The 26,420-nt window shown below is 38.0% G+C and overlaps 3 protein-coding genes and 1 long non-coding RNA gene across 14 annotated transcripts in view; 2 read left to right on the top strand and 2 right to left on the bottom strand.

The window, feature by feature from the left end:
- The window catches only part of LTN1 (listerin E3 ubiquitin protein ligase 1), a 36,056-nt gene extending 35,630 nt beyond the window's left edge, over positions 1-426 (bottom strand). For all 4 annotated transcript variants that reach the window (XR_009961042.1, XR_009961041.1, XM_062598126.1 and 1 more), the window contains exon 1: positions 299-426. Coding sequence is in view for 2 of the 4 variants with exons in the window: in XM_062598126.1 (XP_062454110.1) it covers positions 299-340 (42 nt within the window). In the remaining 2 variants the exon portion in view is untranslated. The remainder of the gene's footprint in view (positions 1-298) is intronic.
- A 63-nt stretch (positions 427-489) lies between these two features.
- Positions 490-4,365, top strand: LOC134152667 (uncharacterized). Its single transcript, XR_009961049.1, has 3 exons — positions 490-692; positions 3,185-3,282; positions 4,213-4,365. It is a non-coding gene; the product is annotated as an uncharacterized LOC134152667 (long non-coding RNA).
- RWDD2B (RWD domain containing 2B) lies at positions 1,093-5,390 on the bottom strand. The gene is made up of 5 exons (XM_062598219.1): positions 5,288-5,390; positions 4,216-4,431; positions 4,038-4,105; positions 3,050-3,415; positions 1,093-2,312 (listed from the first exon to the last, which is right to left on the bottom strand). The coding sequence occupies exons 2-5, from the start codon at positions 4,420-4,422 to the stop codon at positions 2,075-2,077; spliced, it is 879 nt and encodes a 292-aa protein (XP_062454203.1). The 5' UTR covers positions 4,423-4,431; positions 5,288-5,390; the 3' UTR covers positions 1,093-2,074.
- Positions 5,155-26,400, top strand: USP16 (ubiquitin specific peptidase 16). 8 transcript variants are annotated; one of them, XM_062598153.1, is made up of 18 exons: positions 5,168-5,245; positions 6,878-6,976; positions 9,471-9,646; positions 10,317-10,420; positions 12,760-12,863; positions 14,703-14,884; positions 15,836-15,928; positions 16,601-16,731; positions 17,090-17,177; positions 18,276-18,354; positions 19,755-19,846; positions 20,664-20,720; positions 21,841-22,011; positions 22,638-23,307; positions 24,040-24,134; positions 25,404-25,490; positions 25,806-25,962; positions 26,064-26,400. In XM_062598153.1, the coding sequence occupies exons 2-18, from the start codon at positions 6,916-6,918 to the stop codon at positions 26,186-26,188; spliced, it is 2,472 nt and encodes an 823-aa protein (XP_062454137.1). In that variant the 5' UTR covers positions 5,168-5,245; positions 6,878-6,915; the 3' UTR covers positions 26,189-26,400. The 8 variants fall into 8 exon arrangements, with proteins under 8 accessions (XP_062454175.1, XP_062454137.1, XP_062454160.1 ...); XM_062598176.1 differs by lacking the exon at positions 5,168-5,245 and adding an exon at positions 5,493-5,531; XM_062598162.1 differs by lacking the exon at positions 5,168-5,245 and adding an exon at positions 5,816-5,895.
- Positions 26,401-26,420: the final 20 nt, after the last annotated feature.

Consider the following 26,420-nt stretch of genomic DNA (forward strand, 5'->3'; position numbering starts at 1 on the left):
GTGACTACCGAAGAACTATTTTTTGTGCCTACGCAACCGTAACTACACGGACACGCTTCTCCGTGTCCCCTGAACCTCTCTGAACACACGGGAGGAAGAAGATTCGCAAGAACCGTGCGCACTAAACACGCACACACAATTCCCCCACGCCCAGGCGGGAGGCCGCAGCCCCAGCGCCGGGGGAGGCCGGGACCCATCAGTGGAGCGGAGAGGGGGGAGGCCGGGGACCCGCCCCGCCGGGCCCAGCTGCGCCGCGCCACGCCGCGCCTCTCCCTCCCTCCCCCGCCCGCGCGCTCACCCGCACGTTGCCCTTGGTCCGCTGCTTGTTCTTGCCCCCCATGATGGCGGCGGCGCGCGCGAGGCCCAGCACCGCCGCGAGACCCACCCGCCCGCAGCCGGCGGCGCGAGAGCGCGGCGCTTCCGGAGGGAAGCGGACGGCCCTGCGCGGCGGCGGGGCGTGGCGGCGCCCGCGCATGCGCACAGGCGCTGCCCGGCTGGCGGCGCCCGCCAAGTTGCCTCAGGTGCCGGGGCGTAGCCGTCGGTTAGGATCAGACGGGCGAAAGCCACGCTGGAACGGCTTCAGGGGAAAGTTAGCTCTCTGCAAATATGGGTGTTGATATTCCTGCCTCAGAACTACCCTCCTGGGACGTGCCCACGTCGCCAGGTCTGCTCATCGTGCCAGACGTACAGGTGTAAGTAATCACGTTGAAAAAGAACATGCACAGCTGGTGTTATTTTGGATTTATTTTGCCAAGCCTATTCCTTTAAAAAAGGATACTCCTGTAAAAAGTGATCAGTTAGTGACAGAAAAAAATACCAAAAAAATCACCATGCACAATTCATAATCATTTTTGTGAAAATTACAGCATTAAAATAATCTATCTGAAACATGTTTGAACTTGGTTTCTATTAACATGTCTTAAAAGTATTCAGACGTCAAACATGTTTCAGGTCCTTTTGATTAAGCTGCACTGTCCCTGTAAAATTACAAGGACTGACAATTTGTCAAGGTTTCAAACAGCAATACTGCACTCGTTGAATGAAACTACTGCAAAAATACCACCACAAAATGTGTCTGACAAAGTCCACGCATGAGATCTGAAAGGTAATTTTACTGGATTTACACAGTAATATTAACATCAGTAGTAACCTGTGTCTGCTTTTTATGACACGTACGTGATTTAGACAGAGAAACCATAAACGCAGAAGGAAAAAAAAATAGCCTTCCTATCTTGAATATGAATTTGTTGAAATCAGATTCAAAAGCTTATGCAGCATTGAATTAGCACTTTAAATTAGACCACTGCAAATTTGTAAACTCAGTATGGTAAGGATTGTTTTACTATTTTGGAGTGTACTGTAAGGGAGCCCGAGCCTAGGTAAGCTTCTACTGTAACATGAGTAATCAACCAACTTCTACTGTAACATGAGTAATCAACCAACTAGACTCCTCAGCCACAAAAGTAGTGGAGGTACCACAGTCTCATTCTTGCCTGTACACATATTTTTATCTATGGAAAATTCTTGTTAGTAGATATCCTAGCTTCAGTGAAACAAACTAGTATCCTAGCTTTACAAGACTAAGACTTGTGAAGCTGCCCTTCTCTTTTCTTTCACATTAATACCATGACAGAATATGCTTCCAGGCAGAAAGAAACAAACACTGTTACTAAAAAGTCTTCATGTAGTGTACATAAATAGAGTAATAAGTAATGTAAACATCAGTATTTCTTTCCTGAGATGGCTACACTTCATTTTTGTCTCTTCCTAGTCAGGTATTTATTCACTTTAATTCCACGTTCTGGAACTCTGCCCAGTAGGTTATCAAACATTTTTTCTGTCTTTATAATTAGGGATATATTCTAACAATCTTAAAACCCAATGCTATATTAAAAGCATTCATTTAGTCATTTTCATTATTCAAGATTTCACTGAATATTCGTTTTCATAGAAAACTGCATTTATCATACAAACTAAAAATTATTATTCCTTTTGCTGATCAACTGTTGCAGAATAGCTACAGAATCTCTTAAAGGATTAATTTACAAACATAGGCACTTGGACCTGTAGCAATCTAATGTCCTTCAACTCCAAAGTACATTTGAAAAATGTCAGCACATCCTTTTTCTTCTAAAAAATGATACAGCTGACCTAAATCCATATGATTTCCTCTGGAACCATGTGCATCAAAACATTTTTCTTCCAAAGCAGAGAACTTTCTTTGTTTCTGAATCTCATCACATCCTCCACCTTCCAAAGAAACATCTTCTCTGTGACGAATTAAAATTCTCTTCCATGTTAATCTTCTAATTCTGAAAGCAATTGTAGAAATATGAATCTAGCTTTAAAATGCAGATAATTTTAGAAGATACGATGAAATAGTTAAAATCACTGAAGTCAATAAATTTAATTTGTCCATGTGTCTTGGCAGAGAGAATGTCTCCCTAGCTCATCATAGAAATACTACTCAAATGCATACACTCACACAAGCAGGAGCTTGTTTCTTTTTATATCTTCCCAGGATTAAAAATCTTTAATGGTATTCCTCACAGAATAATTGGTGAAGATGTGGTTTAAATTTAAAGTAACTGCTTTTGCCTTGTCTGTACTAAGAATTCTCACATCTGCATCCTATTCATCCTAGGAGTTTTCGTACTCTTTTAGCTAGTATAATCAAATAGTAATGTTCATTTACTCTGCACTATTCAGAAATGTAAATGATGAGAGCAGAATAAAATATGAACATAAAACAATATAACAACATATGTATGTAACAAGATGGGGGTACTGCAGTCCACTGCTGCACACTGAAATATATAGAAAATAGAAACAGAAATGTGCACTGTGTATTAGCAGCTTTCATCATTGTAACCAGCAGTACAGTGGACATTCAGACCTGTAAATACACTGTGACAGAGACAAATACTCCACAGATAGGAGGCTGGAAGGTGGGATGAGCTTCCCACCTTCTGGCCACATACACAACCTGAAAAACAAAATATTCTAACCACTAATAGTACTTAATTATAAAGTACAAAGAAAAGCTAACCTTGACCAGAACTCTTCACAACTACTCTGCAGACCTTCTACACAAACAACACCTGGTTTCCCAGGCATGCAAAACCCTGACAGAGTGAGCTCCTTGGCCCAGTCAATAATATTCTTTCTTTTTTGCTTGTTGTAGATATGATGACTGTAGATCCATAATCTAGTGAAAATGGTGTCTTCTGACTGCATAGTATCTGATGTCGTCACTGAGGAAGATGAAACCTCTTTGTCAATGTAAGCAACTGCATGATCTTTAACCCATTCTCTTGCACTCAACATGCAAGGCTCACCACTGCAGTTTTGCATCAAAAATGTTTTTAGATCAGAGTTCAGGTGAATCTGCTGAGAGCGGCTTAATAGGGGTGACCTAGAGAAAAATATAAATACATTGTAGTTTGCTTACAGTTCACGTTCTCCAGTTTTACTTCAAAATGCTAAAAAAATCAGGCATAGTTAGATGGTTTGCACTTACTGTCGATATTTAAATCGGTTTAGCTATGCAAAGTTCATAACTAGTACTTAATCAATGTGTGAGTCCCCATATTTACTGTTATCAATCTGTAATTTTCTAAAATATACAATGTTACAGAATGCTTCACTAAAATATTTTTGTTCCAATGAATATAAGGTAAGTCAGGGAGTAATAGTATTGTGACAAGGGAAAAAATAAGACCATTGAGCAACCTTTCATTCCTTCAGCTAACGTTAAGGTACAAGTTAGGTCTGAGCATCAGACCTGTGAATGGTTTATGTGACCACTCTGGACAGAATATGGCATTCCTCCATTCTTTTCCCATTTTTCTCACACGTATGTTGAGGACACTGGAGAAATCATACCCTTGCAGATTTGTTTTTCTTCTGACATCGTCCATCTGGCTCAATTTGACTGTAAACTATGAAAAAGGACTGCTTTTTGCTACTATACGTTTATTTATGTAGTACATTGTAGCTTTTAAACATTTTTATTAGTTGTATTTTTAATGCCATACCTCACAGTGATTTCTGGTAGAACAGATGGATATTTAAATGGTAAAGCACAGCACATAGAAAACTCCACCTAAAAACAAATGTTCAAACATTAAGTTGAAGGAAGTTCTAGAATCTGGCCTGAAGTCCCACAATATTTATATATATTTTTTTCTTTTTTTACAAAAATATATGCAGTACCGTAGACGCCTCAGGGATCTCTGCCTTTACATTCACTATAAATTGAACTTTTGAAGATGGCACCTCTGCACACTGATTTTCAACATAATGTTTCAGTTCTGCTACAGCCAACTGGTCAGTCACAATGAACTCCTCTTCATAAGGAAACATGCTAGAGAGTAAATCTAATTCAGAAATTTGTATCTCAGCTTCTTCTCGGTTACTCATTTCTATTTCCTAAGAAAAGGAGAAATTAGGAGAGAAGAACATGAATACATGAACAAGTTCATTGTCTACCTCAGCAAAAAAATTATTCCTTGTAACCAAACCTATTAATATACGCTAGGCAATCAAAAGCTTGAAGAGGTATGTGGTGAGTTTGTAGTATTTCCATTAATCTGAGATGGAACAAGAGTTGGAGTTTCAACAGAAAGTAAATGTTCAATCCAACACACACAGCACACAGTTCTTTTGTGTTTGGTGACTGGAATACTGGACAGAAGCGTATTTAGGGGCCTTTCAAATCAAAACCATGTACAACAGCTAGGCACACTAGGCCCATTTTATGATCCACCTACCAATTCAGACTTCCTTCAACCACCTAGCTTTAGTTCTGCCGACGTGGCAGAGCTGTTAACCCCATTAATGCAACATACAGCTCTCATTTTTAAAGGCAGGCTACTCGAGCAGCCTCACAGGGGAAGCGAGGCACGGCAATGGCTGCGTGGCTGTCCCTAACCGCTCAGCCGCAGGGGGTGGGGGGCAGAGGCTGCACCGCACCCCGCCGGCCATTGCTGTCGCGCACCGAGAGGAAAACGCACGCACGGGGACGAGGAGAGGTGCTGCGCATGCGCCGACAGCCACAGCGCTCCCCTTCACACACACACCCCCCCCTCCGACGCGGCCTCATGGCACTTCCTCCCCATAATGCAACGCGCCGGAAGCGCGTACGGCAGCCGTTGTTCAACCGCCCAGGGATGAGGTGAAGCTGCCAGCCTGCCCTAAGGCAGAGCTATGTGTCGCCAAGCCGCTCGCCCCGCGGCAGCGGCAGGTGAGCGGCTGAAGCTCGCCGGCCCCGCTTCCGCCCTCCTACCGCCCTCCTGCCGCCCCGGCTGCCGTCCTTCCCCCGCCCCGAGACTCGCTGCTCCGGTGCTCCGCGGGCTACGCTACGGTCGCGGCACTCGGCTTCCCCTATTGGCTGTGGCGCGCGTCAGTAAAGGCGCGGGGGGGCGGGTTCAGGCGGGCGGCGCCGGCCTATTGGAAGCCGGCGGGGCGGAGCAGCGGGGTAGGCTGCGCTGCGGCCGGGCCCACGTGGGCGGCGCGTCCCGCGCGACGGGGTGAGTGAGGCGGGCGGGGGCGTGGGGCCGGGGCCCACCTGCCCCCCGCTCCGGCGGCGCTGCCTGCCCACGGGACGGGACGGGACGGAGGAGGGACGCGGGGGCTGCCTGCCGGCAGCAGGTGTCTGGTGGCGCGGCGCGGCCTGGCGCGCGGCGCGGCGTGGCGGCAGTGGCGGACGTGCCGTTGCGGCCGGTATCGCCCGGTTTCCGGGAGGCGCAAGGGCGCTGCCAGCCGTTAGCGGCGCCCCCATCCCCGCCCGCCACCACCCCGAGCAGCGTCCGCTCGCCCAGGAGGAGCTGGGCACCGCACCTCGCCTGCCTTCTCCGCACAGAGGGGCCCGTCCGAGGAGTCCGTCCGGGCACGGTGCGGCTTAAAGCGGTAGCTGTATGTGTTCGTGCGCTCGCGCCCTCCTGGCAAAGGAAAGGTCAGGTCGTGCAGGCTTTTAGCGGCTTGCAGTTAGTCGTAAAAGACCAAATGTTGTAGCTTTTTAAGAAAAAAAAAATGGATCGTGTGGGCATTTTATCGGATGAACTGGCAGTTCCTTTCTGAGCAGTCTGGCTGCTAAATTTTTAAAGATGATCCTTCCATTTTTGATGAAGCCATTGCGTACTTCTTTCTAGTTAACTGGGCAATCTGTTCTAAAGGCATGCACCTGAAATGGTTTCCAATACATAAAGTCCTCTCTGCCTGTCATGTCAGTACTCCCTCAGTCCTAGTTTCTCCTTGATTCCCCAAGCCTGGCTTCGTTTCAGGGCTGTCATAGCTCCAGGCAGGATGCTGTGCTGCTGTGCTTAGTGTGCAGCTGAGTCCAAGCTAAGAAATGGTTCTGAAAGGATGGATGTTGCAAGGCAGATATAAGTGCTGTGCTGACACATTTATGTGGCTTGGAGGGTGGACAGCAGGGTCAGGCCTGCCTGCAAAGATTGCATAGGTCAGCAGTTTTGAGCCTTTTTAGTTTACGCATTTTCAGTGGATAGCAAAAATAAAACTTTGAAATTATTCTCACTTTTTTAATTATCTCTTGTGAGATAAACAATAGGCCTGTACAGGAGCTACATACCAGAGGCTAAAAATCTTTTACCATATGTCCCATAGCCGACTTTTAAAAGAAAAGTGCTTGACTTAGGGCTCTGTTGTGATCAGTCACTCTCCTAATTTGCACTGGGATATTGCTGCTGCTGATTGCAATTTTTTTGTGTTAAAACATAATCCATTTTTTCAAAATACCAAATTAAAGCAGATTAATTCACTCACAAGAGAACTTGGTGATAGAAATAATGTATTGTCTAACTACTGTCAAATAAAATTGAAACTGAATTCCTGATTTATTATTTTTCTTTGTTAGGTCCCAGTTCTGTGTAAAGAAAATTACAGACCACAGATATGGGAAAGAAACGCACCAAAGGCAAAATCATGCAGGCTGATGAGTCTCTGGATATGCTGGGTATGTTTCTTCCTAGAAGCCTGTAGTTCTGGGAAGAAAAGTCTTTCTTTTAACTTCAAACAGAGGAGGCTTAAACTCATTAATATTAGAAGAGCTTTACAGTAGTCATTGACTTTGAGGGCTCAATTACAAAGTGTGACTTTATATAATTGAAACTTACATCTTTCAAGAAGCACTTTCTTAAATTTGCTGTAAAATAATAAACCTTTTGGAAATGATTACTCATGCAAACAGTTCTTCACTGTCTTATTAAGTCTGCTAAGACTTCTCAATGTATGAAACATTTGTAGAGTCAGATGCTGAACTTGTCATGACAAGTTTAAGTAGCATACTTTTAGAAGATTCATGTTTCAACAATAAAAGATTTTGATTTAAATATCTATCAGAAACCACCTGTCTACAATATCAACTGACTCGGTCTTGGCCGTGGGTACTTCAGCTGTCATTGTTTTGGGGCTTTTTTTGTTTTGTGCTTGTTTGTTTTTTCAGTATGTCTGTAGTCATAATGATTTTTGTTTTAAAACCCTTGATCCAGCTTTCTCTTCCTTCACCTTTGTTCTTCTTGAGAAAATTCCAGATAGATAATGTTATCCTTCCAGCTGTACTGGATCTCTGCATTGAAGCTCTGTTGTCTTGTTTACCCAGGTTATTCTAGCTGTTGTTTTCACTTGTGCTATATAACATTCTCTTCTGCAGCCTTTTCTACCAAGTTCATATATTTCGCCACCCACCTACCTGCCGCCTATCTTGCATACTGCATTGCACGGGGAAAACAATTTGAAGCATGATAATTTAGCTGGGGGAAGGAGGAAGGAGAGAGGGAGGAAGAGAGTACTTATATCAGGCCTCTTGGCTAAAACTGTGATGGCCTGTCTATTTTAAATTCTTATTTGCTGTGTTTTGGTTTCCTGGTTGTTCTTGTCTCCTGGTAGCTTTTCTGTCCTATGGTGTTTCAACTGTTTTGTCTTTTTTCCTGGAGTTGAGACTATGGTCTACTTTGCTATTTCTCATCTTCTTCCAGCAAAAGATCAGTTACAGTGCAGTTGCTGATGGCGTCTCACATCTCTGTTGGCTGAGTAAGTCAGCTCACTCTGAGAAAGTCCTATAAAGCCACAAACAGAAACTACTTGCAGTGATCAGTCTTAGTTAATTCCTCTGTATAATAGCAGCCAATATGCAAGAGCTTTATTTAAAAATAAATATAATTTTGAAGTTTTAGATGAGGCTTATGCCTATAAAAAAGGGTTAAAGAATGCTTCTAAACTCCAGATGCACTACTAAGCTTTTGTCGGCTACCATTTGTACTGTGGTAAAACCCTGCAATCTTGGTCAGAATCAGAAGTCTAGGTACAAAACTTCTACTGGTTTCAGCTCATACCAAGAAAAATTTGCCATCTTGAGGCTGTAATCTTGCGTATGGTCCACAGCAACAATAAATCCAGAGCTGTTATACTCTCTCTGATCTGAGCTATAAAAGTACCTCTGCAGCAAAAAAACTTGAGAGTTGAACTATATAAACAGCTGTGCAATTCTCCTGGATTGAAATTTCATGAAATAATGTTGGGTTTTTAGCATATTAAGTGTTGTTTCTTCTTTTGGTATGGGTTGCTCTGTGCTTTTAACTTTGATGTGAGCATTCATGCTCTCAGATATTTGACCTTGTATTGGCAAATTTAGACATTTGTAACTGCAAACAGTGAAGAATTATAGGTTGATGATGCTACATGTCTTTAAAAACACACCGAATAAAAAGACATTAAAATTCCCTTTAAAATATCGCACTGGTTATTTGGAAGAAGTTGGATCAGTTTGTATGCATCACCTGTCAATCAGGAATTCTCCTCTTAAGAGTAACTCTCACCAATGTGTGATTGAAGTTCTCAGTCAAATCATTCCTAACAAAGGTTAGTTGAATAGATGGGGTTCACACTAGTCCCAGACGATGGAGCTCTATGTAGTGTCTAGTATTGTAAGGTGACAAAGATATAGATGTGATGACTCTGCCATTGCTCTTCGCCATACTCTGTTGCATAATTTCACTGAGGCCACTCAGCTGGAAGCATAATCTTATCTCCACTTTTATAGGCCAGGTGCTGCCTTGGTGACTGGGAACCATGGCAGTGGGCTGCAGCTACTCCCTGGGAGGCTGTGGGAATCATAATGCCACAGTCGTAATCCCATGGCTTCAGCAGGCCTGGCACAGTAGGTGGGTCTATATATACAAAAGCTCTGTCAGCTTTTCTGACTAGAAGTAGATTTGAGTGATACTTAATAGTAATGCAGTAGTTTAGGATGCAGCAATATCCCCAGATTGTGAATAGTTAACAAAGAATTTGTTTCTGATACAGTTTTCTGATACCTGCTAAATTTTCGACCTTTCTTTGGCTCTAGAAAGATGATCTTAGCTTCTGGATTGCTCCCTGTGCTTTTGAAGCCTAGAGGTGCTCACACTTGTTATGCTATCTACATTCTTCTTGTGCTTTCTATTTTGTAGAACCTGTGTGCAAGCATATCCGTAAAGGATTGGAACAAAGCCATCTGAAAAAGGCACTGCTGAATGTGGAATGGCATGTTTGTCAGGACTGCAAGACGGATGATAAGACACGAGAGAAATCTGAGGAGACTGATGAAGGCCCTTCCATATGGTTGTGTTTAAAATGTGGCCACAGGGTATCTCTTGTTTTGTTGTTGTTTTGTCTTAATATCTTTCAGTGGCTCATAATATAGTTGAGCAAGACAGCTTCTAATTAAACCCTTATATTCTGCCTTAATTTTAATCTGAAGGTGGTGCTATATAAATGATTTGATGTACTTAAATGTGATGAAATATATCTGCTCTGAATTGCAAATGAAGTATTTGAAAGCTTGGCACAAAGGCATTTAGCAGACTTAAGGCTAAAAGACCATCCTGAGGACTTAATTCTCCTCTTAAAGTCTGAATTCTTTTGCCAGGAAAATAATATTTCTATTAATGCTCTTAATCAGGAGCATTATCAAAATTTTCTTGGGTGTTTTGTGCTAACGTTGGTTTATTAAACTTAGAACTATGCATGCTGAAGAAGTTTCTGGTTTTGTGCAGTTTCATTCAGGTTGTTCAATCTGGAATTTGTAAAGAGTTAGATGTCCAGTCTCCAAGCAACTTGATAGTTGTTATGCACCCAATAAGTTACTTTTCTCACTGTAGAAATGTATCTTGAAATAGCAACCTAATGTTCAACCTAGTTATTTTAACATAGTTTTAAAATTAAAAATGATTAATCGTGTTTATATTCTGACTTTATATATGTTTCATTGATAGTCAACTGGATTTTGTGACACTTCTGGTTATCAACATTTATAGGGCTGTGGCAGAAATTCTCAAGAACAGCATGCTTTAAAGCATTATACAACGCCAAGATCAGACCCCCATTGTTTGGTTCTCAGTTTGGACAACTGGAGCGTGTGGTGAGTTTGTCAGGCAACAGTTATAAGACATAGCTAGAAAAAAATGGAAGTTGAAATGTAGTTTATGTTTCTTCGTGATTTCTAGGAGGTGTCTCTAGAAATGTGTAAGCATTTCTGCACACAAAAATCCCAGCAGTCTTTTAAGATTTACTGAGCATTACCTTCTTGTAAAATCTATGACTAGAAAATTTTCATAATTAGAATTCATTCATTAGAATTTCATAATTAGAGTTGAAATGGACCAACTTTTGAATATTGTTGATTTCATATTTTACTACTTTTGCTGAATTAAAATACTGACACATGGAAAGTGTGTTGTTAGGCAGATGCACATATAGTCAAATTATTTGCTCAATAAATACGACCTCTTAATTCCGTATTTATAATTAAGTAAAACTTTAAAATTACATGATGTTACTAGATCTATCTATACAAATTCTATTGGTATGGTAATATTTGTTTCTCTTAAAGGAATAGCCTGTTATAGGTGGAGAACCTTCATGTTTTAAATTGCCATACAGAAGTATTTTGCCTGATGTAGAGTTTTTATGCTCTTTCTCAAAACTTACTCTTTGTCATTAGGTTTTATTTTATATAACATTACCTTTTTACTTAATCGTATTTAGCATATATATATATATATATATATATATATATATATAATTAGTATTTTTACTGATCTCTAGAATGGAAATGGACGTTATTAATGAACTAGTGAAACTCCTTTTGTGTTTTTAAGTTAGTGCTAAAATTATCATTTGGAAATACTTTATTTTCTCTGTTTTAAAATGTATGGTTTTTAGATCAACATACTTATGAGACTAAGCAGGATATTTTGCTTCCTTTTAGAATAATTTCTTGGTTGTGCAGATTTGTACAAAATAGAACATTATATGATACTTAGTGTAAAACTATTGCTATAAATCCAAACATTCAAGAGCTGTATTTCATAGTGGGGCTGCTAAATAGAAGTAGAGGCAGTTTTAATCAGAACTGATTGATGCAATGAATGTATGAATAAAGTTGAAGATTTTTAGAGTCTTTCCATAGTGTAAGATTGAAATTTAACTTAAATAATATTTTAAAAGTTAAAAGAAACAGTTTTGAGCAGGGAGACAGAGGACAGTCCTTAGTAAGTCATTATATTCTACTGTTTAGGAGTTACAGCAGGTGCCATTGTGTATATTTGCAAAACTGGTATGATATACCTGTTGCATGTATTACGTTTTTTCCCCACTGGTCAAACACATCACTGAAAAAACCTTCATTCTATTTCCCGATTCCTTCAAAAACACCTATAAAAATTGTTGACAGACAAAAGTTTATTGTGCTGAAAATGGCTTGTGGAATAACTTATTATTTGTTATTCCAAGAGTGAAGATGCCAATTTTTAAAATTAAACAGACTGACTATAAATAAATACACAAAGATTCCAAAAGTGGAGTGATTTTTTTCAATGAGACGACATGTGAAAATTACAACCAATGCTGAGGATGGTAGAGATTTAGGGAAGCAATTTACTGCTTTTAGGATCAGAAAATATAATTTGATTCTCAGTAATCCTGAAATCTGCTAAATGCATTTGTGCCTAACAACTGTAATCGATGTGTTTCAAAATGCAGAAGTATTTGCATTCTCTTCTGTTTATTTTGTGAGCTCTTCAAAGAGCTGATTGGGGAGAACTACAAAATTTGTCCATATAACTCTTTGTGCTGTATGGGAGATTCTGGAAGAATTTCAGTCTTACGAGCTTTTATCACTGCAGCTTCTCTCACAGTTCTGTTTAAAGGAGTTCAGTGGTCTAACCATGTTCGTTCTTTGCTCATAAAGAGAGAAATAGATTTGTATCAGCAACAAAAGAGCAAGTGAAAGCATATATGGTTGATTAGAGTGCACAGATCTGTTTCTGGTCCAGTTCAAATATAATAAAGTGCTTGGCTGGCTGAAGTACTCCAAAATTTTTTTTTGTACCGTAAAATTGGTAAGTCATTTCCTTTAGGGCCTGATATTTCAGTTTCTGTATTTAAGCAATGTTTCTGCTGTACTTAATTTACCTGCAGCCTAGATATCTAAGCACATCTCTCAAGGGTCTAATTCATGTTTGTAGATTGCATCCTCCAATTACTAAAAGAATTTAATAAAGATAATTCTGTTAACTTTTTATTCTTGTAATCAGCAATAAATTAAACTCTTTCTAAAACTTCTAAATCAAAAAAAAAAAAAAAAAACCTTTAAAGCTGTGTGTTATTAGATGCATCAAACCAGCAAATATTTAAGACCTGGAAACATTTAAAGATTAGAATTAATTGTTTTTCTTTTTTGGGTTGGGGCGGAGATAGGTGCTACATGTGTGATAATGAAGTTCCATATAATACTTCAACTCGATTGGGCCAGACTGTGGATTTTGTTAGAAAACAAGTTTGCATTGACACATCACGTACAGGTAAGTAGCTGTAGTATACACACAGTAAACTAGAAAACACCTTAAATGTAGTAAATAGTATTGTAAATCAATACTGTACACTAAGTGAGGCTTAGCTTCTGGAGCATGTTACGGTAAAATAAAAGGCTAATTTCTGTCTTTACGTTTTTCTTTGTCAGCATTCTGAAATCATAAATAGCATCCTTGCCCACTAATTTAATTGGGCCAATATTTTGCTTAATATCCTCTAAATTTCTACAGAACAGAAATACAGGAATAGGAATTAAAAGATACAATCTTACCATGACATTTGCAGTTGGGGGAGAGAATGTGGGAATATGGTATCGGGCTGTTGTTTAAGTAAGGAATTCACTACCCGTACTCAGAAGTAAGACATTTATTTATCAGCAGGACTCAATCTGACTTAAGATTTGAGGGAAAGCTTAAAATTGTCATTGCTTAAAGATACTTTGTTGCTGTAATTTGTTTTGTTGTTTTTTTTTCTAAGTAGTTCTAAAGTCATTCTTGAATGTATCAGCTGTAGTGACTAGGTTCCTAGCTTTTGCCACCCCCCAGCCCTTTTTTTTTTTTAATTGAAGGAGTACAAAAGGATTTGTCTTCTGAAGCTGTACGTCTGGCATATATAGCTTCTGTGCATTCAGCACTCTGAAATTTTGAGCCTACAGTCTACCTGCAAAAAATGGGAGGTTTTTTTATTTTTTTAAAAAGTTTCCACAACATGCTGTTTTCCTGCAAAACTGTTTTTCTATGAGGCATTTCTGTTGCAAGACTTAAAAGAATTTGGATATCACAGTGCTATAACTTGTGGTTACCAAAAATTCCAGCATCATCCTACAGTTAGATCAAATCACATCTCTTTTGGGAAATAGCAACCATCCAGCAATCCCCAGTAGTTACCTTTGAGTATTTGTTCAGGAAGAAGCTGAGGTTTTCTGACAAGGGACCACATTCTTCAGTGTCTTTTGCTCAGTCTTTCCCTGTTAGTACACTTAATACTTGAATTTTTTACTGCCAGAACTTCAGCTCAGGTTTGATCTGGAACTGGATGGATACTCGGGTACAGAAGATTCCTGTTCCAGGTGTTTCATCTGTTGTCCCTCCTTCTTATCCATCTGCAAAGATTTTATTGTTCTGCTTTTTTTCTTTTTCTGAGTTGGTGTTCCTGTATTTTGAAGTTAGTATTGGCCTACAGTTTGTGCGAACTTTGTCAGGAGAAGACTGGCACACTGGCAGAACCGGTACAGGAGTTATTCTGAAAATTCTGTGGTACTCCCTTATGGTTTTATTTAACTAGTCATTGAAATTTTGAGCTATACACCAAGGTAATTTTGGAGAAAATATCTTGATTTTTGAAGAATATAAACTTCCCAGTTTTTGCTTTTTAGGTTGATGAAATGAGCACAAGCGCTATTTGAGAGTGAGACCTGTACATTTCATTCCACACAATAGTGCTGTGTCACATGAGATACTATCTCAGACGCCATCCTGATGGATGTTATAGAAAGCCCTAATGTAGTTGGTGATGTAACAGGAATGAAATTTCAGATAACACATGCTGAGTTTCAAGGATTGTTGGCATGAATGGCTTGTTGGCTAAATAGCCTGTTTCAATCATATGTTGATCTGAAATGGAATTTCAAATAGGGTGTGTGTGCATGTTAAATCTCAACTCTCAACAGTTTTAAGAACTTAAAACAGTAGTGTTACATTTATAATAATTCTGTAATTGTATGTGTTTAAAGTTAAAACTTTGAGGACTTCTGCTGTCTGTAATAACATTTTTCCTAACCCATTTCCTGTTACTGAGTTAACATATGGTATGTTTTTTTGTTATTTCAGTAAAAAAACAACAGGAAAACAAAGAACTTGAAAATAAAAAAACAATAAAAGACAGCAGAAATGAGCAAGAAAAAGAGGTCTCGCTCAAAGAAGAGAATTCTCACTCAAGTAGCAATTCAGAAGTGACTGTGAAAGGACTTAGTAACTTGGGGAATACATGTTTCTTTAATGCAGTTATGCAGGTACAATAGTTGTTACTGCTTTTAAAAATAAAAAAAAAATGAAGCAAGAAGCAATAGCAAAAAAAAAGTTTTAAACATGCCATACTGTACAGCAACACAACTAGAATGCATTTTTTTTTCTGCCAAGAATGACAGGTTCGTGCTAAAAATACAGAATTGACCCAGAGGAATGTGGGACAGTGGAGCTGCAGGTTCAGACTTGTACTAAGAGAGGATACAACCGACTGCCTTATCTTTGAGGAACAGCATCTTTTACTGATAGAGGCTGAGCATGCCAGCTGCCTAATTTAGTAAATAAAAATACAGTCTGGTACATTACCCTTGCTGACCTCTTAGAGTATGAGATTAATACCCAAAGACCACTGGTGTTTGTTGAAACAAAAATACCTTTCTCGGCAACAAGAAATCGAATAGAGCTAAATGTTAACTGGATGAGTATAATGCGTTGCCATCTTGTGTGTCTTCCTCAGCTGATAAGTGTTTAAATAGAATGAACTTACGCTTTCATGTGTATTAAAACTTGCACATAATCTTGTGTTTTTTGGATCTTTACACTGACACTTTATTGGAGCAAAATTCCCACTCTTCTAGCTGGTTTTAGAGAACTATTTGATGCTTGTTACATGCTTTAATCAAAGGGAATAGATGCATTGCATGTTACCTCTGGATTTTGAAGCAGCTAGTAAATAGATGGAGTCAAAAGGTCTGTCTCAGAAGGATAGTAAATTTGGGGCTTCTGCAATCTAAAGTAATGTATGTAGAGGACACATTTATGTCTCCATAGCTCTATGAAATTTACCTTCACCTTAATTATTAAACCTTGTCGTAGTTGTGTTTGGAAAACACAACTGCTGCTAATTTAATTTTCACAAAATCTGTAACAAATGAAACTACTCTGACCTGCTGCTTCTTCCCCAGTTACTAATCTTTTTCTTTCTTTATCTTCTACAGAATTTATCACAAACTCCAGTCTTGAGGGAGCTGCTTAAAGAAGCCAAAACATCTGGCACAACAGTTAAAATAGAACTACCCGAGTTCTCCATGGTATATATGCTTCAACTACCATATTAATATCTTCCCTCTCAAAAAAGAAAAAAAAAATCCTTTAAAGAAACAAGTAGTACTTTTTCTCTCTGGATTTTGAAGCTGCTTCAGTTAAATGCTGACAAGATTAAGATGTAAAGTCAGTGGAAACTTCACCATTGCCTTCAGTAGAGCCATGACTTCATTAGAAGTGAGAGAGCACTGATTCAATGCTATAAGTATTAGTTGTTGTGAAAGACATAATTACATCATAATTATGTATTTAAAGGATAAAAATTTGTAACTTTTGGCATGATGTGATTTGTCTAAATGTAAAATAGTAAGCTGGAGCATATCTTCAGCACCAGGTTTTAGATAATGTACGTATCATTAAAATCAGGATTTGGCTGGGAAAGAAGGGTTGTTCATTTTAAGTTGTATTTTTTCCTAATAAAAACAAGAAATCCAGGAAATTCAGAATTGCAGCTATATAAGCAATATAGTGAATATAAGCAATAAATAATTATTTGATGCTTAGCTCAGTGTTTTGATTCCATCTCATGAGAAACTATTCTTTGGTTGTTTTTGTCAGGTTAACTTACTACCATTCAGGGATTTTTGTATATCCTATTTTATAAGACAGATCTGTCGCAAAATTTAAGTATAACAATGTTCTTACTTTTTTAAAAACAGGAACCTCAACTGATAAATCTAGATCAACCAGGTCCTTTGACATTAGCCATGTATCAGTTCCTAACAGAAATGCAAGAGACAAAAAAAGGGGTAGTCACTCCTAAAGAACTTTTTGCTCAGGTTTGTAAAAAGTAAGTATCTGTACGATTGCCTGGCATACTGAATATCAAAATAGTTATTTGGGTTTTTGAAAACAGCAGCTTTCTTCTTAATTTTATTAAGTTTACATCACAGTATGTAAACTTACGTATTTTTTATTAAGTTTTGAAAGAAGAGGGTAAGGGACAAAATATAAATGAATAGAAATAAAATGAAAGAAGCCTATTGAGAACTCCTTCATATTTTCAGAAACTTCTATATGCTCACACTTGTTGCTTTCATAGAAAAATTAAAAACAGCTCATGACAGACAGAATAGAACAAAGTCACTGAGTATGAATATCTACTTTTTAAGGTGAATTATGACTTACAATTATTTTTCATTTAACAGAGCAATACGATTTAAAGGCTATCAGCAGCAAGACAGTCAGGAATTGCTTCGTTACTTACTTGATGGAATGAGAACAGAAGAAATCCAAGTGAGTGCCTATTTCAGAGTTCTGTGGGTTAAACACTGAGTGTATTTAACAGAGTGTATGCGTCTGTTCATTTAAAGGGATTTTTTTTGTTTGGATTTTTGTTTTGTGGGGGGTATTTTGGACTTTGGGTCATAAACTGATGCCAGCTGTGTAAACAGTTGTACTGGTTGAAGTACCAGTACTTCAACATTTTGTGCCCAAGGCCGTGGTTTTCACCTCTGCTAGAGGGGAAAAAGTGTACTCCTTAACTCTTTCTGGGAGAAGTCAACCTCTTAGAGTAGAGTGCATTGCATAAGCTTACTTGAAGCAGCAGCAGGGCTTTACCAGATTAGTAATGGACCTGTAGAAGCAAGCAATAGTAGTGAGATACTAACGAGCAGCCACAGTATGATTTTCATTTAACAAAACTACATTTGAAGAAGGATTATGTTTGTAGCCTGTATCTTTTACGTGTGTTGTATACATTGTTTAGGTTTCTAAGGTAATGATCTCTTTTGCTTTCATAGAAAGCAATGTGCTATTTTCTTCCCTAGTATTCTTACTAGACTAGCTTGTCTAGTAAAATCAAGTAGAAAAGTTGAGGTTTGCTTGCTCTAATCTTTTTCAATACTTTTTAATGTACATATCCATCATCCTTCAGAAAATAGAGATAGATTTGTCCAAAACTATTGTAAAAATAGTGGACTTGGAGAGTGTCCTAAAGAATGTCCTTTTCTGCTAACTTCTGAAGCGTCTGAAAGAACTCTTGAAGATTTGTTTATTTATTTGTTTATTTTCAGAAAGTATTTTATCCCCAGACTAATTTTTCACAACCATAGTGTTTTAGTTAGTATGTAAGCTTGTTGGGGGTTGGTTGGTTGGTTTGTTTCGTTTCAGGGGGGTGTTTGTTTGTTTTGATTTTTAGCTTTTTTTGGTTGGGGCAGGAGTTTGGGGGATTTTAATACCCAAACACAGGTACAGTTTTGTATCTTTACAGGTAGTTCTTAATGTTTTTTTTGTTGTTTTATTTTATTTTTTTCCTTCCTCTGTCTAAAGCGTTTTATAAAACTGACTGAATTAGTTTAGGGAATTTTACAGTGAATTTTTTTAAACTTTCAGCGAGTAAGTGCTGGAATACTGAAGGCGCTGACAGACTCTAACAAACAAAATGAAGAAGAACTTAAAAAGAAAATTAAAGGTAAAATACAACTTACTGATGTGATAATTCAGACTTTTCTGGTTCATTGAAATACACAACAAAGTAATGTTACTATCATCAACTAAAAGACATGTATTTAAGTAAACAACTTAATGCTGTCTTGCATGTGTATACATCTAGAATGTACGGCTTGGATATCTTGTAGACTGTGTATTTAAAGGTCTTACTGACCTTGGTGGGGTTACTTTCTTGAACAGAGTAAGAGAGGACTGATTCTGTAGTCACTATCCTTTAAAAGATGTTTGGGCACTGTTTCATCACCCAAATACCATGTAAGAAATTAAATTATTAGCACATGAATGTAATGATTTACTCAATCCTAATAGCCCATAATTATTTAACAATAGCTTCAAAAAAAAAAAAAAACACTAAAAAGAAGATTTTTTAAAACTTTTTAAACATAAATTAGATTTGAAAATGAAGAACAAATTTAAGTTCAAAGTGTCTGCTACACAACTATTACTTGAGGAAATTGTTTTTGTTTATAGAGCACCTATCTTGACAAATACTGGTATTTCACTTTTTGGCTTCAGAAAGTTGTTTCGCTGACTTAATTTCTGAAAGAGAAAAAGGAACTCTTCCTGGAAAAAGTGTTCTTCTGAGAAAACAGAGAAATGTATTTGAGTTGAGAAATTGTTAAAGGTGTTGGTTCAATCAAACTGTTTTCCTGCAAATGTTTTCACCTCCATTCCCTTGACATACAATGGGAGCTTAATTTGTGTCCAATTCTGGGCTCCCCAGTACAAGAGAGACGTGGAGCTACTGGAGAGTGTCCAGTGTAGGGCTATGAAGATGATTAGAGGACTGGGGCGTCTCTCTTACTAGCAAAAGCTGCGAGAGTTGGGGCTGTTTAGCTTGGAGAAGAGAAGACTGAGAGGGGAACTTATCAATGTCTATAAACATTTTAAGGGAGGGTGTTGAGAGGATGGGGCCGGACTCTTTTCAGTGGTGCCCAGTGACAGGACATAAGGCAACAGGCACAAACGGAAACACAGGACATTCCACCTGAATATGAGGAGGAATTTCTTCACTCTGAGAGTGACAGAGCACTGGAACAGGCTGCCCAGAGAGGTTGTGGAGTCTCCTTCTCTGGAGGTATTCAGAACCTGGGATGCAATCCTGTCTAATATGCTCTAGGTGACCCTGCTTGAGCAGGGGAGTTGGACTAGATGATCTCCAGAGGTCCCTTCCAACCTCAACCATTCTGTGTAATTAAGAATCTTGCTGTAATTTCTGGGGAAACTGAAACTATCTTAACATATTCCATCATACATCTTACATACTGTATTCTCTCTTTTTATATTTGGCATGCCATAACTAAATAGGTCACCAAAATATTATATACAATATTAACTTTATATTTTGTTGTCAATTCTCAGAATATGAAAAGAAAAAGGGAATACAAAGCTTTGTAGATCGAATATTTGGTGGAGAATTAACCAGTATGATTATGTGCGAGGAATGCAGAACTGTAAGTAGACTGCCAGCTTTGAATAGTCTAGAATATATTTTTTATATGTAATCTGCAAAAGAACCTCAAAGTAACTATATGTAGAAATAAGTGGAATTAACGAGATTTGCTTCAATTAATACATTTCTAAGTGTTGACTAGCTGCATACTTTTCAAAGAGGAGTGTGGTTTGGTTGGGATCTTTCTTCCTTTATACTGTAAAGCTAATCTTCTAGTCCCTTTCAAAGCACCTCCAGGAAAAAAGGGCAGCAGGAGCGAGCTGACTCTGCTGGAGTAATTTACTCTTTAATTCTTGGTGATCTTTTTCCAGCAAATTGTAGAGTGGATGAGTTGTTCAGCTCAAGGCAGTATGCTGCCTGGCGCCCTCATTCCTTTTCTGTCAGATTATTAGGTCTGCTCCTTTCCCGCACTAGAATGACCAAGGGGTTGCAAGGAAGATTGTCACAGGAAAAGTGCGCTATCAGGATAATTCATCATGAGAATGAAATATTAGTGAATGGGCTAGATGAACGTCCTGATAGAACCTGCAAGCTTGGTATCTGCAGTCTAAGTTGAGTATTTAGGTTCTAGGCCACAAGAAAAACATATTGTGGAAAATACTTGTTTCTCATTTCCATGACTGACTGGTAGATTTTTGGGTCATGGACAGCTGTTTGTGAATGTAGATTAAAACTTTGTTTTATATTTGTATGTGGAAGTAAAAGCATGCATTGAATGCAAACAAGGACATGTTAAAAAAAAATGTTGACAGCAAGCCAGTCACTTGAAAGAAAGAAAGAAAGAAAATCTAAGTCAAAATCTTAAATATTCATTTAAGGTATCCTTGGTCCATGAGTCTTTCCTTGATTTGTCGCTTCCGGTACTAGATGATCAGGTAAGAAACTGTACATGCTTGGGGTTTTTGGCTTTCTTAGTTTTTGTTTGCATACATAAACACCTTTATTACATGGTCATTAGGGAATGAATTTATCCATCATCCTAAAGTCATCTTAAAAGTCAACATAATGAATTTGCACAAAAATACAGAATGAGGTTTTCTTGAGAATCATTACTGTAAGTTGCGGCTCATAAATTGTCTTTGGAAAAATACTGGTAGTATATTGGTGATTTTGCTGCTTTGTCGGTTTATTCGGAAGCAAAATTAAATAGATTATCTAGTATGTTTTATTACAGTATGAGACGACTGAGTTGTGAAGAATAATGTTTCAATTTAATCTTCAGTATTGTAAATCTGAAATAAATTGGATGATAGTGATAGGTTCCCAGTAATATATTTAAATGCTTTTATATTTATTTTCATTGAATTTTAATGCATTGAGAGGTGTGATGCTCTCAACTTTACTCGATATTCTGAAGACTGAGAAATGTTGTTAGTATAAACAGAGAATACTTAATTATTTCATCAGTCTCTAGATATTCAAAACGAAACGTGTTCCTTATGTTTCATTTTGATAATCTGCGTGTATAAGATTTTAGACTTGTCAATAGTAATGCTTGTGCAAACATTAGTGACTAAATATTAAAATGAAATCTCCTCAGCCAAAGGGATCGTGTCTTCTGCAAAGAACAAATTTCATTTTAGCAGAAGCAAATGAAGAACAATGCTGCATCATGTGTGGCAGGAAGTTCAGTTGTGAAAATGTCTTCAGTTGTGTAATACGTTAGTCTTTACTGAATTTAAATAGGTTTACATCTCGAACCAAAGGTAATGTTGCCCCTTTACATGTTCACAATATTTCATTTTGAATTTGTCATTTCACTTGGGACTGCCTCTGGAGTGATATATCTCTTTGGTATGCTTGGCATTAGGTTGGCATAAATTGTTTAGTTTTGTGCCTTAGTCTCTAAAATGTCATCTCTTGGGTTGAAAAACTCCTTGAATAACATGCTCATCCCTGAAGTTTTCTTTGGACTACTATTATGTTACTCTGCAGAATAACATAACTAATTTTGTGCTTGTTCTAAGAGTTTTGTTTGTTGTTTATTTTTTGTAGAAATTAAAAAATATAAATGAGAGAAATGCTAAGAAAAACAAAGAAAAGGAGTCTGAAGATGATGAAGAAGATAAAAACAGTAACTGTTATGTTAAACAGAGAGATGAGCTCCCGGGTACAAGCAAGCACCTTCAGAAAAAGGCAAAGAAACAGGCCAAAAAACAAGCCAAGGTTGGTTTTGATACATATTTTACTTTTATTAATGAAGCACATGCAGCTTCTGATAAAACAAAAATTTTCTTTTGCTTCTTCAATTTATAAGGAGGAGAACCACTGAGAAGATGACAAATTAAAATTTCTCCTCATTCACAGCTGAAAAGAGCAATTGCATATTCTTGATAGCTATCAAGAAGTTGCATGTTCTGTTAAAAGCTGCTGTGCTGGGAATAAGTTAATGCCAAAGCAATGTGGAATATATGTTGCCGGTCTGTAGCAGCATTAATTTGTATCAAATAGTTGTTTTCCTTCAGAACAGCTCACATTCTCACTTCAAAATACAGTCATGAAAAAGGATCAGGAAAATATAAGGGGAACTGTAGCTGTGTTCTAAAGATACTGTGTAAAGAGGTAGAGTGAGGAACTATATTTGAGTGAGGATGAATTTAGCATTAGTTACTTTGAATTGACAAGCTCAGATCACTAACTCATTCCGCTTGCCCCCTCTGTTGTCCCTCTCTCCTTTGACACCTGATGCATGCTCTAAATATTTTGATAGCGAAATGGTCTGAAATGCTAAACACCATTTAAACTTTCAACTCTTTTTTATATTTTTATGTATGATGTATTCCAATTTTTAGAACCAGCGCCGTCAGCAAAAACTTCAAGGAAAGGTACTTCACTTGACAGATATCTGTGCTATTGAACAACCAGAAGAAGATCTAGAGTATAATCAGGAAATAAAGGCAGAAGTTTACTCTGAATTACCTGACCTGAAGCAAGAAGAATCAGCAAATGATTGCAAAGATCACTGCTTAATGCAAAAAGACTTAAGTATACAGGGGAACAGTGCAGATATTCAGAGCCTGCATGAAAATACAGGAAAGCTGGAACAAGAACATGTGGAAAATGAATCTCACACAGATCTCCCTGTGGAAGACTTGGGTTCTCCTGTAAAGTTTGTCAATGGCCTTGACAACCTGTCCTTGAAAGATGATGATGATGATGAAGAGGAGGAGGAGGAGCTTGCTACAGACTTTTCAAGACTACGCTTGTGTGCCAATACTGAATCTGATAAAAGTATTTCAGATGACCTTCAGACTGTTTCAACAAAGATTCATGAAGTGGTGACTGAAGATCCAGAAACAGCATTTTGTACTCTAGCAAACAGGGAAGACCTGAACCTAGAAGAAAGTTCAATCCATCACTGTTTATATCAATTTACCCGTAATGAAAAGCTTAGTGAGACTAATAAACTACTCTGTGATGTATGTACACAAAGACATTGTGGACCAAAGAAGAATTTAAAAAGTATGAAAATTATCTTTCAAAAAAAAAAAAAAAAAAGAAAGAAAGAAAGAAAACTCTAAAACAGTCCCCTCTTGTCGCTTGGGTGGGTGGAGTGGTGTTCCTGAAGCAGCAGTTGTGTAACTTGCAACCTAATCTTAGATCAGTAGGCCTAGTATTCAAATGACACTGTGAGAACCTCTTACTTCTGCACAGTTTGTGAAACATATGAGTAAATTCTTACTTGAGCAGAGTAGCGGGTTCACAAACTTGTGTAGAGAATACTGCAGGGTGGAAGGAGTATTGAGGAGGACTGAGGCTGGTTTAGGGCTTCTTGAGCGAGGAAGAAGGAGGGTATTTCAATCTAAAACTTCATGATGTGGGTGAATATAGGGAGTGGTTATTTAGCAGATGGCTTTTCTTTAATGTAAAACTTCTGCTATAACAGTTGCAGGAAAATATGTTGGCATTTGTTTGTAAGACCAGTAAAAGCCCCGTGCAGTTTCTGATTATGGGAGTTGCAGAGATGTAAGAATTCATCCTGCTTATGCTGATGTTGCTCAGACATGGTTGCTTTTGTGACAGAGGATCTGCAGGAAGACAGCTGTTGTACAGCTAATGCTGTTAAAGGAGAGTGTTCACTTTCTCAGTCATTGTAGTAGATGATATTGCAACAGTGTAAATAGTAAGAATAATCAATTTCTTGCTGTAACATTTGTTTAGAGTTTAATCATTGATACTTTGTGTTTTCTGTAGGTGAAAAGAAGTATATTTATACCAATGCCAAAAAACAAATGCTTATTTCTCTTGCTCCTCCAATTTTAACTCTTCACTTGAAGAGATTTCAACAGGTAACTTGTATTGTTGTTGCAAAAATACATATGTGTATAGCTGTATAGCACTAGCTTAGCACAGAACTGGTGTTAGCATGCTTTAATTTGTTTTAAGGCTGTTCCCCCCCCCTCCCCGGGTTTGGGAGGCATTGGTGGGTTTTTCTGTTTGTGGTAGTGTGTTTGTTTTTAACTAGTTTTCTGGGAAATACTATTTTGGGAATACATTTTTGCTGTGTATTCATTTGCTGTTATTGCTTCCTGTATCAAGTAGTGTCTTAGTAATAATTGCTTTCTGCTACTACAGCAGTTCTTGTACTCTTACCTTTGAGTACAGGCATGACGAGATCCCTTACTAAACAAATGCAACAAATGGGTCAGTAAAGTCAGAGAAGAGAAGAAACTGAAGCCTTATAGGGGTGGGGAAGGGTGAATGGAAAGCAAGGCAACTTAAGCCTTATCTGTAGACACCAAAGGAAAGGTGGCTACCCTTTTTTTCCAAGTTACAGCGATGTTTTTATTTTAGGGCTTTAGGTTTTCAAGAAAGAAGTGAAAAAGGAATGGTGCTGGGAGACAGTATTACCTTTTCTAAATTTAAAGCTGTTAAGTGATGTAGTCAGAATGCTTGAAAAATAAGGGGTATAGCTCTTAAGTAGATGAAAATCAATTCTACAAAGTAATTAGAAATATGTAGGGTACTCAAAGAGACCATAACAGAATTGAGGAACAGACAGTGTATACTTCCTTAGTTTTTTTTTTTTTTTTTTTTTTTTTTTTTTTTTTTTTTTTTTTTTTCCCGCTCCTGCAATTTTGATACTAGGATATTATTTGAATAGGGTAGGAGTAGAAATTCCTTCAGTTCTGGCAATCAGAAATCAGCTCGTCAGGCATACTGCAGTTCTACAGTATCTGAGAAGTAAGAGATGCCTTCAAAGTAGTTACATAAGTATATAGAGCTAATTCTTTTCCATTTCTGCTACCATTGTTAAGATACCAAAAGAGTGAGTTAGATTTGTCTTAACTCATGCTCCAGCACAGCATGTAGAGGCAATGTTGTAATGCAAGAAAAGCTTGGGTGCTGGGGCGAGGGGGGTGGGGAAGGAAAAATGCAGGGATAGAGGGGGAAAAAGAAGCAGTTTTGTCCATCTTACTGTAAACCTAATTTTGTGTATCTTGTAAGGAGTCTTAGCCCTTCAGTGTGAAATATGCAGTAAATGATGATAAGCTTAATATGTCTTAATATGTTACATTCTAACAATGTTGCATTTTTTTTCTTTATGTCCTATTCAGGCTGGATTTAATCTACGAAAAGTTAACAGGCATATCAAGTTTCCTGAAGTGCTAGACTTGGCTCCTTTCTGTTCAGTTAAATGTAAAGTAAGTGGTGGTGATGTAGAGGAACAGATTCTGCCTTTCCATATTTTAATATTTTCAAAATTATGCTGCTTGGCAGAATCCCTTTATACAATTCTTACCAAGTTTCAGTTATTTTGCATGGTAGTACAGGATATTTTGTAACTTATGCAAGTTTGTCAGTATGCTTCTACTGGTCATAGTTGTGGCAACTTGCATGAATCTGTGACAACTAATTTTCTGTTCATCAGTAAACAAAAGACAGACTAAAAGAAATTATATTCTGGCCGTGTTAAAATCCAGTACCTCAGTGATGTACCTACACTTCTGCTTTTATAGAATGTGGCTGAAGGGAATACGAAAGTATTGTACTGTCTCTATGGAGTTGTTGAACATAGCGGCACAATGAGATCTGGACACTACACTGCTTATGCCAAAATGAGAAATATGAACAATCATCTTTCTGACCTTGTCCTTCGAGGAGAATCTACTCAAGGTGGACATCAGTAATATTCCTAATTACTTCTTACTGCAGAAAGTAACATGTCTACTTCAGTACTTTTTAATAAATTTTGCCTCTTCAATTTTCTTTTACAGCTCTAGAAACAGAACCAGTAAAAGGACAATGGTTCCATATTAGTGATACCCATGTACAAGCTGTGTCTGTGTCAAAAGTGCTGAGCTCACAAGCGTACCTCCTGTTCTATGAGCGACTGCTGTAACTCACCCGAGAAGCCGCCTTCTATGTGCAACCATGTTTAAGCTGGCTAAAGAAGGAATGGACTTGCAAATCATGTTGTTACACCTGGGAGCTACTGTCTACAACTGCAGGAATATGCTTATGCTTCTTAGATACACTGACAAATTAAAGGATTAACTTATACTTTTTCCAGTGTTTTCACTACTTTTAAATAAAAGTCTTTTTTCAAAATTACAGCTTTGAGTTTTGTATGA

This window comes from Rhea pennata, chromosome 1 (genome assembly GCF_028389875.1).
Source record: "Rhea pennata isolate bPtePen1 chromosome 1, bPtePen1.pri, whole genome shotgun sequence".
NCBI classification, from domain to species: domain Eukaryota; kingdom Metazoa; phylum Chordata; class Aves; order Rheiformes; family Rheidae; genus Rhea; species Rhea pennata.

Coding starts and splice junctions, on each gene's coding strand:
- RWDD2B (XM_062598219.1), bottom strand. CDS start 4,422: ATGAGTAACCGAGAAGAAGCTGAGATACAAATTTCTGAATTAGATTTA. Junction 3,416..4,037: donor CTACCAGAAATCACTGTGAG/GTATGGCATTAA, acceptor ATTTTTCTCTAG/GTCACCCCTATTAAGCCGCT. Junction 2,313..3,049: donor TGTGAAGAGTTCTGGTCAAG/GTTAGCTTTTCT, acceptor AATTGCTTTCAG/AATTAGAAGATTAACATGGA.
- USP16 (XM_062598153.1), top strand. CDS start 6,916: ATGGGAAAGAAACGCACCAAAGGCAAAATCATGCAGGCTGATGAGTCT. Junction 22,012..22,637: donor AGGCCAAAAAACAAGCCAAG/GTTGGTTTTGAT, acceptor TCCAATTTTTAG/AACCAGCGCCGTCAGCAAAA. Junction 24,135..25,403: donor ACTTGAAGAGATTTCAACAG/GTAACTTGTATT, acceptor TGTCCTATTCAG/GCTGGATTTAATCTACGAAA.